Source organism: Parasteatoda tepidariorum, chromosome 4, assembly GCF_982258835.1.
Source record: "Parasteatoda tepidariorum strain Cologne lab strain chromosome 4, Ptep-v5.0, whole genome shotgun sequence".
Taxonomy (NCBI): Eukaryota; Metazoa; Arthropoda; class Arachnida; order Araneae; family Theridiidae; genus Parasteatoda; species Parasteatoda tepidariorum.
This window is the reverse complement of record NC_141758.1, coordinates 11,545,862-11,564,634: the sequence shown is the minus strand read 5'-3', so window position 1 is coordinate 11,564,634 and position 18,773 is coordinate 11,545,862. Positions and strand designations below refer to the sequence as shown.

Below are 18,773 nucleotides of genomic sequence, written 5' to 3'. Positions count from 1 at the left end.
AGTGATTGGACGAATTTCAATCCCATAAATATGTGAATAAGTTCTAATAAGTAGGTAAATAAGATCTACTAACACATGGAAATTTGGAAAAGAAAAACAAATGGAAACTGTTTGCATATATACAAATTGAATAACTGAAATTTGAAGTTTAGGGTACCGCTCTGGTTAATTAAATTGGAAAATCCTTTTGGCCAAAAACTGATTGAAATGCTGGCAGACTTTTTTTTTTTTTAAAATGAATGATTAAAAAAAAATAAAGAAAATAATTCAGAAGAATAAGTTTTCTTCTCAAATTCTATTTCATCCCCAATAGTGTATTAAAAGATAAACAAAATTAAACTCGAACATACTTAGAGTATGACATTAAAAAATATAAAAATTCTAATTATCAAAATGCAAGCAAACTATGAAAAAACTTTCCAACACGTTACCCTCAAATAATTTGTATGTAATTCGATATTTCGATTTGAAAAATAATGTCAGAGCTTGAAATTTAACGGCTTATTTTAGGTATCTCCTGAACTCATTTTTTCTAAAATTAAACTGCCTTACACAGATGAAAGAGAATTCGCCACGAAGTGTTTTTCCCGTGGTATAGCATTCTCTTAACAATTTACAGTATCTTGTACCAAAATTCTGCTACTTTAAATAAAGATATTACTTAAAAATAAAATAAACAATTTTTTTAAATCCATTTTATGTTATATTTATATTATTGTTTGTAATATTTCAATGTCTTTCAGGACATACATTATTTTTATTTATTATTATCTTGTATTTATACTAGCATGAAATTACTTGTGAATTTTGATCCATTTTATCCCTTAAGGCTAACTTGCAATCTTAATTATTATGTAACCAATGTTTCAAACTCAGCTTGGAGTAAAAAATTAAAATTGTTTACTTTCAGCTATTGTGTGACAAAAGTAACGCCACTTTCAATGGATTGCGAACAGTTAAATAATTGTCTTATGCTGTTTCTTCCTATTTCTATGCAAAATTGATTATTACTAGAAATATAATTAGTTCAATTCTCCTTAACTTGATAAAAAAATTTTAATGTATGGGTCGTTAGGCCTTAAAAACATAAATTGTTGACATTAAACTTTCAAAACATGAGAAATAATCTAAAGGGGACGTTAACGCTTTGGGGATCGATGGCCAAGCAACGAGAGAAATCGTTACATCTTTATATATTTAACTCTTGCAAATCAAAGAGTATGTGGCTAAGACATCACCTCCTACATCAGAAAGCCTCCACACGGTGTCTTATAAGTAGTCTGCTCAGATTATTTAAAAAGCGAACCACTTGTGCGCAACGACCCAAATTCTATTTTAAAAGTACTTGAGAGAAATGTATCATATATATTTGAGAATTGAATCTATAGTGGTTGACAAGTAAATAAAACAAAGCAATTATATTCATAAATTAAATGAATGTTTAGACATATATTTGCTACCACTTTCTAATTTTTAATAGATTTCATATTGAATGGTTCTTTCACTAATTGGTTTACCTTCATAGTGGTCTGATCGGACTACTTACAAAAAACCGTGTGGCTGTGGAGGCTTTGGCTAAGATCTTTGAGACTTGCCTTTATTTATGAATACTTCCGTTCTCCTTCTCTGGCTCTTCATCAGCCTGCAGATATTTAACTCTTGGAAATCATGGCTATAACCATTGACTTAGCTTTAATTGCTTTTACTCCTCCTCCACTATCTCAGGCTGTGGAGAAGGATTAATAATAGTGCATACCAAGATGATTTACTCATTAAAGAACGAGAATTAATTTTAATATTGATTACTTTTTTTAAAAAAAATTAGTGGTAGTTAAATTTTTTTTATTTCAAGTATTTTATTGATAGTAGTGCCACATCAGCTAACATTCGAGAATAAATTAAGAGCAGTTGGAAAATTAAATGCCTTCAATACTTGACAACACCGTGTACTATCTGACTCAAACCTTTATTAGGATTGACGAACAACTTACCTCGTTAGTAATCCTCCGTCAAAGGGAGCGTTATATTCTTTAAAATCAACACGATACGTAAGCCCATGTCGATTGTTCTAGTGGTCTACAGTTAGCGGTTATAACATTAGTGTCTTGCGGTATCTGTTGTATCTCTGGGGCTGTTATAAATAAATATACTTCATTTGTTCGAATATGGAAATATATAATTGATTATCTATTTTTAATATGTGCTGAAAAATCGGAAACAGCATTTGGACTAATACCGAGTAACAAGACAAGATCAAATATCTACATGAGAATTTTGTTAAAGTTCGATGTAATATAACTACTAGAAATCTCTCATTTCAATGTTTAGCAAACGGAGAACATTCATTGTAATTTAAGTGCTTAATATTCAATTCACAAGCCCGGAGTGTGTTTAATTTTTATCTCCATAAGCGTTTCAGCGTTGAAAGTAACGCCTACTTTATATTTAGAATGTGTAACACGGGAAGGGCGGGGCGTAATACAGCCTACAATTTCATACAGCCTGCAATAGATTCAGGATGCTAACTGGTGCGCTTTTATGCAAAAATTTATTCAATTGGTAGAGGATTAAACAGTTAAAATTGTAGAATAAGGAATTACTCCTACTCTTTACAAATGTCACTATGAGATGGCAACAATAAAGTTACATTTTTACATGATACATAGAATTTTTAATGCATTGGAAAAATGACTTAAATTGAAGTAGTATTATAACCGTCGTTGAACAGCCGACCCAATTTTTTAAGTTTACCCATAATCCGTCAACCACTGAGACTACTTTACTCCAGCACTGCAGAGATGCCAATTGCTCCGGACACGCCAAAACAATTAAAAATACGGTAAATAATTACAAAGTAATTTAAGCAAATATTTGACTATTTTTGTTTCTTTTTTTAAAGGTATTGATAAAGTGGTGAACAATATAAGCCTACGAATTATTTAGAAATAGTGGTGGATAAAAATCTACCAAATTGATTTTATTAAACCAAGAATCGCAATTGATAAACTACCACTTTAAAATACATATTTGCTGTCCGGAGCAAGTTGGCATCTCTGGCACTGGGGTCGGTGCAAGCCGGATGCTGAATTCGTATCGACCAGCCATCGCTGAGATTCGCTGGGTTCATTTCATTGGAAGGCGAACGCTATATCACCTTAGTCATCACGGCTCAATGAAGTAGTATTGGAAAAATTATTTAAAATGAAAAATATTGAAATAAAAATAACTTATATTTCGCTACCACTAGAAAATATTTTTTTACAAAGTGTAGCAAATTTAGCCTCATTTTAGATATAAGCCCGCCCCACTCGAAAAAGACCACCGACCTGCATCTACAGCTCATCGTTTAGCTTCACTTGTGAAGGAGTTGCAGAAGCTCCTTAAAAACAAAGAAGTAACAAGTTTACTTCAATCTCTACTTAATGGGGCCTCCCCATCTCACTAAGGATCATCTCACCACAACTGAAGCCCTACTTCAACGATGAACTGAGCTTTTTTAGAACTTACTTCAAACTTTTTTGAACATATGATTTCGAAGTAAATGTCTACATAGAATCGACGGATCAGTTGTTGGCCGGTTGGCCCTTCGGGCCAAATACTGAGATTTTCCACATATCCAGCATACAGTAGATATGCGGTAAAAATCCATCATAATGATAGTTCATAATAGCAGATGAAATTACCATTATAAGCAAATAAACATACATATTTAAAGTTTAAACAACAGTTAATAGACTAAAATATGCAATATACATGTTTTCTTTCTTTAATTTGAACAACTATTTTAATTTAAAATGTATAACTTAGAGATTGTTTTTTACTACTTAAATATTTTTCCTCATAACGATTTTTATCGTAGCTCGAAATATAAATAAAAACTGGTTCTTAAACGTCTGAAGAGGTTTTATAGCGATTTTCTACGAAAAGAATTACACCGCCACAAAGTGCTGCTATGGAAACAACAATAGCGCTTTTCAGGGAGGGTAGCTACTCTTCACTCTAGGGTTTATATAATAGACATTCTCACAATAGATTCTCCCAATAGACATCCCCTAACACAATAGACATAGAAAGATTAATCTTACCTCGCAAAGCAGAGACAAAACTTGTCCTAAACTGTGACCCCATACTTCTACTTGAAATAGTTATACCTCGTTACCACAGTCAACGCCACGGGTCCAGATGAATGGCTAGGGGAGTTCTTACTTTAGACAAACTCATGGGTGAAAGCCCTTATATAGCAAGACGGAAAAGAGAAAAACCTGGTAAGCACAAACAGCCTGCCACAGATTACAAATCCTTCTTCAGAACCCTAAAATGGAACTCAGACTTAAACGTTTACTTTACATCTCGATGATCCGTCCCATCCTGACTTATGCATCTCCAGCTTGGTGCAACATCTCTACATCACTCCTTAAAAAACTCAAAATATGCCAGAACAAAATCCTCAGGAAAATAACAAAAGCAAGATGGTTTATCCGCAATAAAAACATACATAGCGACCTCAACATAGATTTTTTAGATCATCACATTGCAAAGCATATATTGTGACACCGCAGGATTCAACGAAATTTTCACTTTCGAAAACTTAAGAGAAGACATAAACCTCAGGCCGATTGCAGCTCATTTTTGTAGTGACATAATTTTAACTAAAATACAAAATATTTGATTTCCTTTTATTCCAATTACCAGAAAGAACCACCTTAAAGATTAAATACAAGATGAATGGGAAAAAGGACGCTAACGGCCCCAGGCGCCCAGTTATATTTCGATGATGATTATGATGAAGAAAAACCTGGTACGTAAAACATTTCATTCCAGCATTTTTTTCGAAAAAAATGAAATATTTGTAGCTATCAAGATTTCTTTTATAATTCTAGCTTATATATAAAACTGCTTCTTTTCCAAGATAAAGTAGATATTGTTGAAAAATTTAAAAAAATAATAAGTAAACTCCTCCCCAAAACTAGCTATAACTGGAAAGGTTTTACTACCAGCCTTTCCTCGTTTCCGTCTCGCTTTCACCCCTGGACAAACTATATCTGTCTGAAACACACAAACTAGAGATGGGTCAAAAGTAACGTAACAGTGACTTGTCACAGTGACTGGAGCAGTCACTGTGACAGCCTGTTCCAACCAAAAAGTTGTCACAGTGACTGCTCCAGTCACTGTGACAAGTCACTGTTACTGTCACTGTGACAAAAATCACTGCTACTGTGACTGCGACAGATTTCACTGCTACTGTCACAGTGACAAATTTCACTGCTACTTTCACTGTGACAAATTTCACTGCTACTGTCACTGTGACGATTGTCACTGTTACTCTAGCTGTTCCAAATGCCACAGGAATTTTCACTGCTCCAAAAAACATACTGAAATACCAGTGAATAATGCCGGTCGATGCTCCAGCTTCATATCGTACCCTGCAAATGGAAGTATTTTCGTTGCTTCTAAATTCAAGCTGCTCCACTCTGAGAAATATTGCTGTTATTTTTGATCAAATATCACAACTCTATTCAGTCTCTATTTCAGTTTGAAAAAAAAAGAAATAAAAAAAAGCCATGATTTCTATTTTTATTTTGATAATTTTTATAATTTACCATTAGATAAATTGTTTGATAAGAATAAAATCTTCAAAATAATCTTAATACAATATTATATATTTAAATAAGGTATAATTCGAATATATTATATATTCGTATATATTCAAATAGTTTATATTCATACTTGAAATTTAAAACAAAATAAAATTTTTCTTGATTTTTCTTCTTTAAATGGAACAGATTTTTTTGTCATAAATATCAATTATGCAGCATACAAAAACGCAAAATTAAGCAAAGTATGTTCGATATATGTTGATATGATATATATTCGAAGAAACTGATATGTTTTAAGACTTGGATTTTTTACATCAGGTTTTCAGACACTGCAAACATTTTTATTTATATCTTAAGGTAAGAAAAGAATCAAAAATTTTATCTCCCCCCGCCCCCTTTAATCGAAAAGTTAGTACAAGTTACTACATATCAGTGATGATTTATGAGTACAGATTTCAAAAAAAAATATCGATTATTATTTATATAGCATGTATTAGCTTTTTAATTTTTTGTAAGCAATTTCTCATTGAGAAATAAAGTGTATAGTGGGTATAATTCCGCGCTTGTGAGTAGGGGGTCTCAGGTTCGATGCCACGCGAACGAATGTGTTAATTTTAAATATTTATTTGCAGATTTATACCTATCATAATTTTGCGGCAAATATTTTCTATTAAATTTATTCAAGCTACATAATACAAGTCGTTATCAGTTGTATATATAAAATTCAAATTTCAATATTTTTTTTATAAATAATTTTATGAATTTTTAAAAATAAATTATAAAATGTCAGGTTTAAGAAATGTCAGGTTCAGTTTTTTATTGGGAAAAAAAGTTTGTTTAAAATTAAATATAACTTCCAAAATTCTGCCAATAGATGTGAAAAGTTAGTAAATTTCTAGGTAATTTTGATCCTAACATATTTTGTTTTCATTTAAATTATTGTAATTCAACTGGGAGAGAAAGACTGATGACATTTTCTTTTTATCTTAATTTTTGTTTAATTTAAGAACTGTAAAAAAATCGTGAAGAGGATAAAGACCGCTATCAATAAATGTCAAATCAAAAAATAAAACTAACCTCTTTGAATACAACTGTTGGGATCTTCCATGTAATTCCACTGGCGCTAGTATCGCGGTTGTGATGTAACTGCAACTGTGTTTTACATTGTATGTTTCAGTTTCGATTTCCAGTATGTTCTATTTGTTGATGTGTTCTATGTACGTATTGTGAATAAAGTTATTGTTATGTTATAAGTTATCAATATGAGTGCTATCATTGTCAATCATCCTAATTACATATACCATGCCTTATAATAAACGGTCACAACAGTTTTGGCGACGAGGAGAAAAATAAGAAGAAATAATCAATAGAATTTCAAGATCGTTCAAAAACGAAACTTCAAAATGGATGAAATTTTAAAACGGAAATGTTTCAAGTAATTGAATCCAGGTACTGTAATTAATTTAAATTTTCAACTATTTTTTCAAACTTTCAATAAATAAATAATGAATGCTGAACAATTCCAAACATTTATTGCTGCATTTAATCAGCAACAACAAGCAATGATAGCACAAATCGAAAAACATTTTTCAAAAGAACAGTCTATTGATTCATCAGTAAATCTTGTTAATGTGCATCCTTTTGAAAATTATGATTCAAAACGTGAAAAATTTTCATGCTATTTAGAACGATTTGAAAATTATTGTTCTATGAAGGGTGTTATTGATGAAGATAAAATTGCTCAACTTCTATGTGTATCTATTGGTTCATCACACTATAATAATTTGGCAGCTTTTCTTGGACCAGAGAAACCAGTCAAACAATTATCACATGATAACCTTGTGAAAGCTTTCAAGCAAATGCTAATTCCTAGAAAAAATGTAGTCGTTTCTCAACATTATTTTTTAAATATATATCAAAAAGAACATGAATCAATTTCAGAATTTGTAGCTGCTTTGCAACGTGATATAGTTGAATGCGAATTTTCTGTGAAATGTGACTGTGATAAATCAGTAACAATTGCAGATGTTTTTCTCCGGGCTCAGTTCATTCGAGGATTGCGTGATGACTGGTTGCGCGAACAGGTACTACAATCAGATTTAATAACTTTCGATGATGTCTTATCAAAGGCGATTGCTCTGGAGGCGTCCAAAATCGAAAGTAAAGAACTCACTCAAAAAGGTTCTCCACGCTCTACTTCTTACGCTTTAAGTGACAATAATAAAGTTTCAAATTTCTCAGCACGTCATAGAAATCGTTCCAGTTCACGATCTAGTTCTCAACGCCAGAAACCAGATTATAGAGCCCTTGGTATTGAAAATCTATGCATCAGATGTGGCAGAAATAATCACCAAGTCAAAGATTGTCGAATTAATAAAACTAAACTAAAATGTGATTCATGCAAAAAAATAGGTCATGTTAGTAAAGTCTGCATTTCAACTTTAATTAAGATGCCACGAAAGTCAATGAATTCCAGTCCCAGACCTTCTCTTCATGCTGTTTCAACTGAAGTACATGATCAAAATATTACATTTGGTGTCAACTCTATTCACAGCTCTTCACCATGCTATAAAGTTATAGATTTATTTGAAGTTTGCCATGACTCTGACAAATATATCGTCTCTGTATACCTCAATGGGAAGCTACAACATTTCGAAGTAGATTCTGGAGCAAAGTTTTCCCTACTTTCAGAAACTGATTTTGAACGTTTAAATTTAAAAGTGCCCTTGGAAAAATCAGACATTGCTTTTCGTACTTATTCTGGAGATATCATTCAACCCAAGGGGAAAGTGCATGTAAATGTTGCATTTCAAAACAAAAACATTACAGGTGAACTTCATATTGTTCCAGCTGGATGTGCAGCTATTCTAGGCCGTCAATGGATTAGAGCCTTAGAAATCGAACTTTTACAAATAGATGCTAATATATCAAACACTTCAATTCATAAATCACCAGTGTATCAAATCAATCCTCTCAATTCACTTTTGGAAAAATTTTCACACCTCTTTGAAGAACGAGTTGGTTGCGTCCCTCATTTTCAAGTATCACTTCAACTTAGGGATGGAGCAAAAGCCATTTTTACTAGGGAGCGTGACGTTCCTTATGCTCTCCGGGACCGCGTCAATAAAGAATTGGACTCTCTTGAGGCAGATGGAATAATATCCTTAGTGCCTGCGAGTGATTGGGGGTCACCATTGGTTGTCATTCCAAAACCAAACGGTGGCATCCGATTATGTGTTGATTACAAATGTGATGTCAATGAACGATTAATTCAATCAAATCATCCAGTAAGAAGGATAGATGATGTGCTTCATAGTCTTCGAAATTCAAGATATTTTTGTAAACTTGATTTATTTAAAGCCTACCTACATTTAAAAGTTGATGAAGATAGTAGCATGATACAGACCATTTCAACGCATCGTGGTACGTATCGCATGCATAGGCTTAGTTTTGGAATCAAGACAGCACCATCAGAATTCAATCGCATTCTTTCTCAAATTCTCAAAGGGTTACCAAAAACAGAATCTTACTTTGACGATATTATTATACATGGTGAAACACTTCAAGAATGTACTGAAAATTTAGAAGCTTGCTTACAAAGACTTTCTGACTATTATCTGCACATAAATAAACAAAAGTGTTCCTTCTTTCAAGAGAAAATCGAATATCTCGGACATGTTATTGAATATAATAAGATAAGTAAATCGCCAACAAAAATTCAAGCTGTTCAAGAAATGTCAAGACCATCAAATATTGAGGAAATCAAACGATTTTTGGGACTTGTAACTTACTACTCCCGTTTTATGCCAAATTTTTCAACTATGTCATACCCACTTCGACGGTTGCTAAGAAAAAACCAGCCTTGGTTATGGACTGCAAGTTGTGAATCTGCATTCCTGAAACTGAAAAATGAACTTACCAGTGATAGAGTTCTTGTTCCTTTTGATCCTAGTTTACCAATTGTTCTGACCACAGATGCCAGCCCTACGGGAATTGCAGCAGTACTGAGTCACTCTAAACAAGGTGTAGAAAGACCTATTGCTTACGCATCTCGTTCACTTACCAACTCCGAACGGAACTATAGCCAATTAGATCGAGAGGCATTAGCTATTATTTTTGGTGTTACACAATTCTTCAATTACTTATTTGGTAAACATTTCAAACTTATTACTGACAATGAGCCACTAACAAGAATTTTTCATTCTCATAAGGCACTACCACGTATGACTTCAGCACGATTACTTCGCTATGCTTCCTACTTATCAAGTTTTGATTACTCAGTGCAATTCAAAAAGGGATCTGAAAATGAAAATGTCGATTGCCTGTCTAGAGCTCCAATTCAAAAACCCGAAAACTCAGTCGATAAATTTATAGGGGAAGAAGCAAATCAAATATGTGCCGAAAACATTTTCCAGATTTCAAGTGAAAAAATAACATCTTTAACAATCCAGTCTGAAACAAAGAAAGATCCAGAACTCAGTGAAATAATTGAAAGGCTGAACAACAACTCTGAAGATTCAGAATTTACATTGTTTGATGGCATACTTTTTCGAAGAGAAAGAGTAGTTATTCCAAAAAGCTTACGTTCAAACATACTAAAGGAACTTCACGAAACTCATCTAGGAATAACTAAAATGAAGCAACTGGCAAGACAGTATGTTTATTGGCCTGCCATTGATCGTGACATTGAAAATTTAGTCAAAGGATGTGAAGGCTGCGCATTGACAAAGTCTAATCCTCCAAAGGTATCTGTCCATCCGTGGGAATCTCCAGCAGATAACTGGGACAGAATTCATATAGATTATGCAGGTCCATTTGAAAATTACTATTTTTTGGTGTGTGTTGATGCTAAGTCCAAATGGGCGGAAGTCGAAGTCATTAAAGATGCCCCAACTAGTTCAAAAACTATCCTTTTGATAGAAAAAATTTGTTCTTTTCATGGCTATCCACAGGTTATTGTATCTGATAATGCTTCAATATTTCAAAGTGAAGAATTCCATTCTTATTGTTCTAATCGAGGAATATTTCAAAAATTCATCGCTCCAGGACATCCTGCCACCAATGGCCTTGCAGAGCGAAACGTCCAAACCTTAAAGCAAAAGTTAAAAGCTTCTTTTCTTGAAAAATCCTCAATCCCAAGTAAAGTTCAAAACATATTATTCCGTTATAGAGCAACACCTCTAGCTTGTGGACAGTCACCTGCTCAATTATACTTACATAGAAAAATCCGCATACGTTTGAACTCAATCTTTCCTTATCATCCAACACCATCAACAGTTTCCAGTACTCCTGTAAAATCTTTTTCAGTGGGGGAGAGAGTCCAGGTGAGGTTGTTCATAAATAACCATAACGTATGGCAGTTTGGCAAAGTCGTGAAAAAGTATCGTACACGTCATTATTTGATTTTACTAGACTCAGGTCGGCAATTAAAGAGACACATAAACCAATTAAGATCAACATTAATTCCAGAGAAAAAAAAGTGTGTCTCTTTTGGCCCAACCCAGTCTTTTGACATTCCTAAACCATCTTAAGATCTCCTCACCTACTCAGCCTAGTATTCCAGAACTTCCAACAAATTCCAAACAGGACGTTGTGACAAAACCAAAAAGAAAGAGACAATTACCTACACGCTTTAGGGACTTCGTAATGTCATAAGCATATTTCAAATCTGTTTTAAGTATTTTCAATTATATATTTAACATATTCAATTTTTAAGTAGCTAATGTTTTCAATTAACTGTTATTTCAATTCTAATTAAGTGGGGGAGACTGTTGGGATCTTCCATGCAATTCCACTGGCGTTAGTATCGCGGTTGTGATGTAACTGCAACTGTGTTTTACATTGTATGTTTCAGTTTCGATTTCCAGTATGTTCTATTTGTTGATGTGTTCTATGTACGTATTGTGAATAAAGTTATTGTTATGTTATAAGTTATCAATATGAGTGCTATCATTGTCAATCATCCTAATTACATATACCATGCCTTATAATAAACGGTCACAACAACAACTAAGTAAATTTAAGGGCATTCCTCTATAATACTCTAGAGTTCAAATATTACTCGTTGATTCTTAATCACACATCTATGCATGCCTGACGAAAATACTGATTAATTGTAATTTACTGAAAGAAATATGAATAATAATTGCATAAAGCAGATAAATTTTTTATATCCATTAAAAAAATTAAAACAAAGTGTTTTTTTCCCTTTCCAAACAGCAAAATTTAAAAGAAAATGTTTAGTGGCGCCATCTGTTGGCTCTTATAACAGATCCTGGTGTACGAAATTAATGCTACCAGCCAAGGATAAAATAAACGCAGAATTATGGAAATATCTAAATTCCTCATCATAACTACAAAACTAAATAAATTTTTGTTTTCATACCATGCATTCTTTTCTATTATAAAGGAGAAAAAAATTTCATAAAATTTTGAAAAGCTATGAAGAATTTCATTAATACGGTGATATTTTTTGTTTGACAACATTACTAAAAATTTACTTGCGATTAAGTTTGCATTTTACTGTACATTTAATGAAGAAATCAGTATTCTATAGTATAAAATATTGTCATCATTCATCGTTTTCAAATGCCAATAACTCAACTACAAAAATTTTGAGATTAGATTTTCACTGTAATATCATAATATTAGTAACGAGAAGAATTATGAGTTTTTATTTAATATCTTATCTGAGATAAAAACTTTGATTTTGTTATTTTAACATTTTACAAAAATTAAATAAGGTCCCATATTAGTTATTAAAAATCATACTACTATATTGCGTAATACGATATACATTGTTTATTCAAAATCATCTCGTTCCATAAAAATGACTACTCAGTATAAAGATTAATTATTTTAATAGACTTCATTAAAAATTGATGATATAGACCAATTTTACTAAAAACTAATTATATCGATTAATTTTACACTAAAAATATTATATCGATTAAATTCATTCAAAATTAATTATATCGATTATTTATTAAAACATGTAATCGATTAATTTATATTAAGTTTTGACAAATTAAAACGATTAATCGATATAAAATATCGATTAGTTCTATATCGAAATAATAACAGTCACTGCTATTTGTCACTGTTACTTTTGGATCCCAGTAGCAGAAGTAACAGTGACTGAAAAGTTGCAGTTTTGCCCATCTCTAACACAAACCAGTTGAACCCACCAGTTGAACCTAGAGTGCCTGTATTGAAAAGAGTGATGACAATATCCAAGAGCGCATGCGCTGCCGTCAGATTTTTGTCCAAGGGGGTTGCCAGATGATACACCGAAATTGGCGCCACTCGCTCATTTGGTGTTATTCTGAAGGTTCTGTTATTCTAAGAGTATATACTAAAGTATCAATAATATAAACTTTAAGATTGGAAAGCACATGATATTACAGATTTTTTAAGAAACATTGTCTAGCATCTGAAATTGTTAAAAAATTAACATCAATGAAAAAAAAAAAAAAAAAGACTAATGAAAAGACTTCAGCTTTTAATAAATGCCTTAAATAAAATATAAAAATTAATAATGATTATGCCATTTATTTCAGAAATAATAATTAATAATGCAAATTATATAATTTATTATTATTTATTACTTTTTCAGGAAAAAATTATCGCATATTCACCTGAAAAGGTATTGTTTATTTCAACAAATTGTAAACAAAAATTTCCATAATTAGTTGAAATTTAAAACAAACTAGCATTTTATACAGTTGGTAACGAAAAGTAAACAAATGCTACTTTGTAACGCGCATTGTAACATTGTAACGCGAACATTGTAACGCGCCAACATGTCAAAGTAATATCGCCAAACTCTGCACTTCTGAAGTTTTGATAAAAAGATGCTCAAATCTTAAAATTTATAAGTAATTTAGATAGAAATTATGTGCATTAAGGCAATACCTCCTAGAATAAGGAAGGCCTCAGCACGGGTTAACATAAATGAAAAATCCGATCCGTTGGTAGTCCAACGAAGTAGACCTGAATGGCTGCCACATTCTTCCATTAGCATTGGCGTCATTCATAGCTTTGATTTTGGCGAAATGGAATTCCGGTGACCATAACAGTCATTCCCTTTGGCGCCGGTTCTTCCCCTTCCACGTGTTTTGTTATTTTTAATTCGTTTTCGTGAAGTTTTAAGTTATGATAGCTACTGTTGGATTACATATTTGCAATATATATTAATGTGTCATGCCTTACCATTGCTGTGCAGTAAACTGCAAAGGAAATTATGCTAACGGTCCAAAAGTTGCCGTATTTAATTTTCCCAAAGATGAAGCTCAACAAAGACGTTGGCTACAAGCACTCTCACGGAAGGATTTTATCATCACTAAGAATTCTCGAGTAAGTTTTCTCACTTATTGTTTATTTCTGTTGAAATCGGGGTTCGTTGATTTAAATCAACACTTTCTTTTTTAAAATAATCATTCAGGTAGTTAAATCAAATTATATTCATTTTTTTATTTTGGAGAAAAATATATATTAAATTTAGAAGGCATTTTAAATGAGATAGTACAAATTTTTCATGATTTTCATAGTTTTAAAATTTGTTTTAATTGCATTTTTGTGTGAGAAAGTTTGACAAAATGTGAAAACATAATGCAGGCTATAAAATTCAAACAATATGAAACCGAAAATTTAAATCATTCAAAAAAAAAAAATCACAAACCTCTATTACAACAGTTCTATAAGTATTTTAATATTGTTTTTCCTAGAGTGATAATTTAAAATTTTACCAGAAATTAAAAGTTTTACTTAAATTTTAATTTGCGTCTCTTACTTCATTGGGTATTGTGCATTAGAAGTCTTGGTTTTGTGAAGAAAAAATAGAAATTGTAATTGAAAATTTAATTTGAATCTCATATTTCATTGAGTAAAATAGACTTTCAACAAATATTTTGATTTTTCTGAAATTTTTTTTTTCGTTGAGTTTAAAAATATGAGAACATTTTAAGAGTGAGAACTAAATGTAAGAACATAATTTTTTTTTTTACATCAAATATGTAAAAAAGCTTATGACATCAAAACTATAAAGTATTTAGTATAATATTTTTTGAAGAAATAGTTAAAAATAAAAACAAAATACTTAAAATGTATACTTGTTTTTAGGTGTGTGAGAAACATTTTTCGTCGGATGTCATAGTTAAAGAAACGGTGAAAACTGACCCAAAGACTGGTGAAATAAAACAAAAATTGTTCATCTTGTGAGAAATCTATCACATTAACGGATATCGAAGAGAAATTTAATGTGATAGATGATGTTGAAAACTCTTACATTCAAACATTAGACAGAGGTTGTTTGGTTTACCCTAAGCAAGAAATTGTTGACATAATCTTGCACGCATATGTGGTAGTTCAAAAATTAGTTTCTGAAGAGTTTGAAAGCTCATTTCTACAAATGCATAATCATAAAGTTTTGGCTATTGAAACTACTATTAATGTTTTGGAAAGAAAGGAAATATTCTTAAATGACAATCAATGCTCTGCTCATGATTCCAGTTTCATTGTTAAATTTTTAGTAACTCGAGCCATTAACACCTTTTTAAGCAATTATTGTAAAAAGCTAAATGATTCAATTTTAACTGAACGACTTAATAAAAAGAAAGCTAACTTAAACTTAAAAGTAACTCAATCTAAAATTGAACCAGAAACTAAGAAAAGAAAACTACAAACATTAAAATGAAGGAGCTGTTTGTTTTTTTCAACATTAAAATATAGAATCAATTTTTGATACAGCTTCTGTTTTTTATTTGTAACTTTTAAGACAAGTAGCATTATAATACTTTTTGAGTTTATTTGAAAAATATTTTGTATGGCTAGACTAATAAATTAATGTTTAAGTGGTCATATTTTTAATAAGCTGAAGAGATTTAAAATGAAATCTTACATTGTTTCTATATTTGTATTTGAAATAAACAGTTTTGTTGCTTGTTTCATCACTTTTCATTTTTGAAAGCTGTGAAAAGCTAGTAACTTGTAAATAATTTTACTATACTACACTAATTTAAAATTGTGTTCAAATTTCAATAAAGTTAAGGATATAACTTTATATCAGCTGTCTTAAAAATGAAAATTTGTTTTCATAAAAAATTTTACTCAATGATAAAATTATTTATTATATATAGCTTGTTTTATGTATATATTTAAATGAAAGAATAATAATAAATGCTTACATAGATAAATTGTCAAATAATATTGTCTCATTCCTTTAAATAAATTACAAAAGGTATATTAGAGTGCAATTTTTTTTTAATATCTTTATTTCAATTGATAATGCAATTAAAATAATTTTTCTCAGAATGTTAGTATATGTTCGATAAATTTCATTCTTTTCAGTAGAGACGAAAAGTGCTTAAAAAATTTTATTTTTTGAAAGGTAAGTTTCTAATTAAAAACAAACTCATATAAAGTATCCGATCGAAGCTTTTCTGAAAAGACGCGGTAAGGATTCTCGTTGGACTACTAAGGATTGAGAGGGGTGTGTCGTGCTGAGGCCTTCATTCTAGGAGGTGTTGATTAAAAGTAAATACATTTATTCTTATCTAACCATTAGTTATTTCATCACCTTGTTCTCTTTACAATGATATAAACATAACTTTATATGCACGCAAGTAAGTGATAATAAGGATAAATTCTAATAACTAACAACTATCCAAATTTTCAGCCATAATTTTAACATTTACTGTAACTGTGAAGTTTCTTATTGAAAAAAAGTAAGTAATGAACTTATTACATGCATTTATTAATACAGAACATAATTTTTTTGAGTCAGATAATTTTCACTCCGTGTAATTCCAATGGCGAATTTTCCACTCTCGCCTCCGGCGGTAAAGTTTTTCTGTCCACCAATCAGGAATCGTTTCTCCCTTGTCCACTCTCTTTTACTCTAGGCTCTCTAGTTGAACCCATAGAGTAAAAAAAGAACAGATGAATGGTCTTCACAAACCCTCATACTCGTCAAAATGACGTCATTTATCGTTCGATGGTTGCGAGTTTAGAGCTCCTGTTCGTAACCTCACTCGTTCGTTGACTCGCCATCTTTATGCCTTCAAAACCCGATACCGTAACATTGTTTTAATTGAAAGCAAGTCTTCGTATTTCGACTTTAGCATTTAGAATTTTTTTGCACTAAATGAAGCACGCATGAAAAATTTTATACATGTCCTTAAGAGTAATTTTCTGTATATGGCAGAAGAGTTAATAACTAGTAAATTGGCCATAATAATAAAAAATTTCCGCGATAGATGACTGATTCTGTAATGCATTCAGAGAACTTGTAAAACCATGGCAAGTCTAAATTTTGATGTTTTATAGTCCTAAATAAAAATGCCGTAGCAAAATTTCTTATTTTGTATTATGGAAAATTTAGTTTTAGATTCTTTTAAAAGGATTTGTTTTTACCTTAAAACGTAAGAAAAAAATTAATTAACTTTTTTATGTTTAAATTTCCGTTTTAAAATTAAATTTACACAGTTGTGAATTCTTTTTTAATCGAACACATACTGCAAAATACTATCAAAAGAATAATGTTTTTCTCCAATTGAATTCTAAAAAATTTAATATTTGCTTCTTTATCTAATATAGAAAAAAAAATCATACAAGATTTTCTTTAAAAAAAAAATTTTTTTCCAATTAAAAAATTTGTTTTATAACTGCATCACCTTTGAAATAAGACATTTATCAGTTGTGAGCCTAATTATTTATGAGCTTAATATAAGCTTAAATAGTAAGCTGTTTTTATTTAAATGTAAATAAAATACTATTATGAAAGATACGAAATACCGGCTTCAATCACTTTTAATTTAACATATAACTATAAATGTTCAGCCCCTTAACCTTGCAATTGAGACCCAATTCAAAAGAAAAAATAACTCCTGGATCAAGTATTGGGAAAAATTGGGAGAATCCTTTCTGTCCCAAAGTCACAGGTGTGCCTCGCTCAAAGTTTTCCCCCCTACTTTTATAATTACAGGTTCGGAGTTGACGCTAATCCATCGCACATGACATTATCTTTCTTTCCATAGGGGTTGATAGTCATGATGCGTTTATCTCTGATTGGCGCCATTTCGTTAATATTTATTATTTACAAAATGTTATGATTTCACAAAACAAGAATAAAATTCATAATTTTTAAAGACTGCTTTCTTTTGCGCGAGGTTATTTTTAAAAAATTATTTTTTGTAATTCGTTTAAAAACTTATTTATTGTTTTCGTTAATATTTATTATTTACAAAATGTTATGATTTCACAAAACAATAATAAAATTCATAATTTTTAAAGACTGCTTTCTTTTGTGCGAGGATATTTTTAAAAATTTATTTTTTGTAATTCGTTTAAAAACTTATTTATTGTTTTCGTTAATATTTATTATTTACAAAATGTTATGATTTCACAAAACAAGAATACAATTCAGAATTTTTAAAGACTGCTTTTTTTCCGCGAGGTTATTTTTAAAAATTTATTAATTGTAATTAAAATATCAGTATTGTAGAGTTATTTCGTAATATTTTTAATCCCCTTTGCTCACAGTATTTTATGAAACATAAAGTAAAATAAATATGAAATTTCTTGAGACATTTTTTTAGAGTGTGTTTATTATTAAAATTTATTTATTGATTATTTACAGCAATATTAGTAAATTAGTGTAATTTAATGCAGCCACACGCTAGGAACTAAACCGGACGAGAAACAGCATTCTTTTTGTCACTAATTTTTTAATATTAATTTATTAGCAATTTAATTCTAAATAGGTTGTCCCATAATTGCGAGATCAATTTTTTTTTTTTTTTTTAGAATTCTTGACTAGGTAGAAAAAGTACACATAGGTAGTCTTGAAGTAACATTTTAAAAAAGAAAATTATTAAAGATTGACGCAATCTATTAATTACAGTAAATGTAGCATAAAAATATTTAAAAGCAATTCCTTTTTAACACATTTTAAAGGTGTTCGCTTTAGTTCCATACCATTTTTCACTTGAAATAATAAAATTGTATATTAATTATTTAATTCTGCTGTGATGAATCAGGATAATCTTTTATGAATCTTAATCAGCTTCTCAAATATTTACCTTTTGTCAAAAATTTTAAAACTAGCGAAGAGTGCAGTTTATGAAAAAAATTATTTTGAATGTTTCTGAAATATAGATAGAACAGTTGTGTTCATCA

At 30.7% G+C, this 18,773-nt stretch overlaps 1 protein-coding gene across 1 annotated transcript; it reads left to right on the top strand.

The window, feature by feature from the left end:
• The first annotated feature begins 13,508 nt into the window (after window positions 1–13,508).
• On the top strand, window positions 13,509–15,062 carry LOC147810694 (THAP domain-containing protein 2-like). The gene is made up of 2 exons (XM_087160669.1): window positions 13,509–13,952; window positions 14,718–15,062. The coding sequence occupies exons 1-2, from the start codon at window positions 13,800–13,802 to the stop codon at window positions 14,814–14,816; spliced, it is 252 nt and encodes an 83-aa protein (XP_087016795.1). The 5' UTR covers window positions 13,509–13,799; the 3' UTR covers window positions 14,817–15,062.
• Window positions 15,063–18,773: the final 3,711 nt, after the last annotated feature.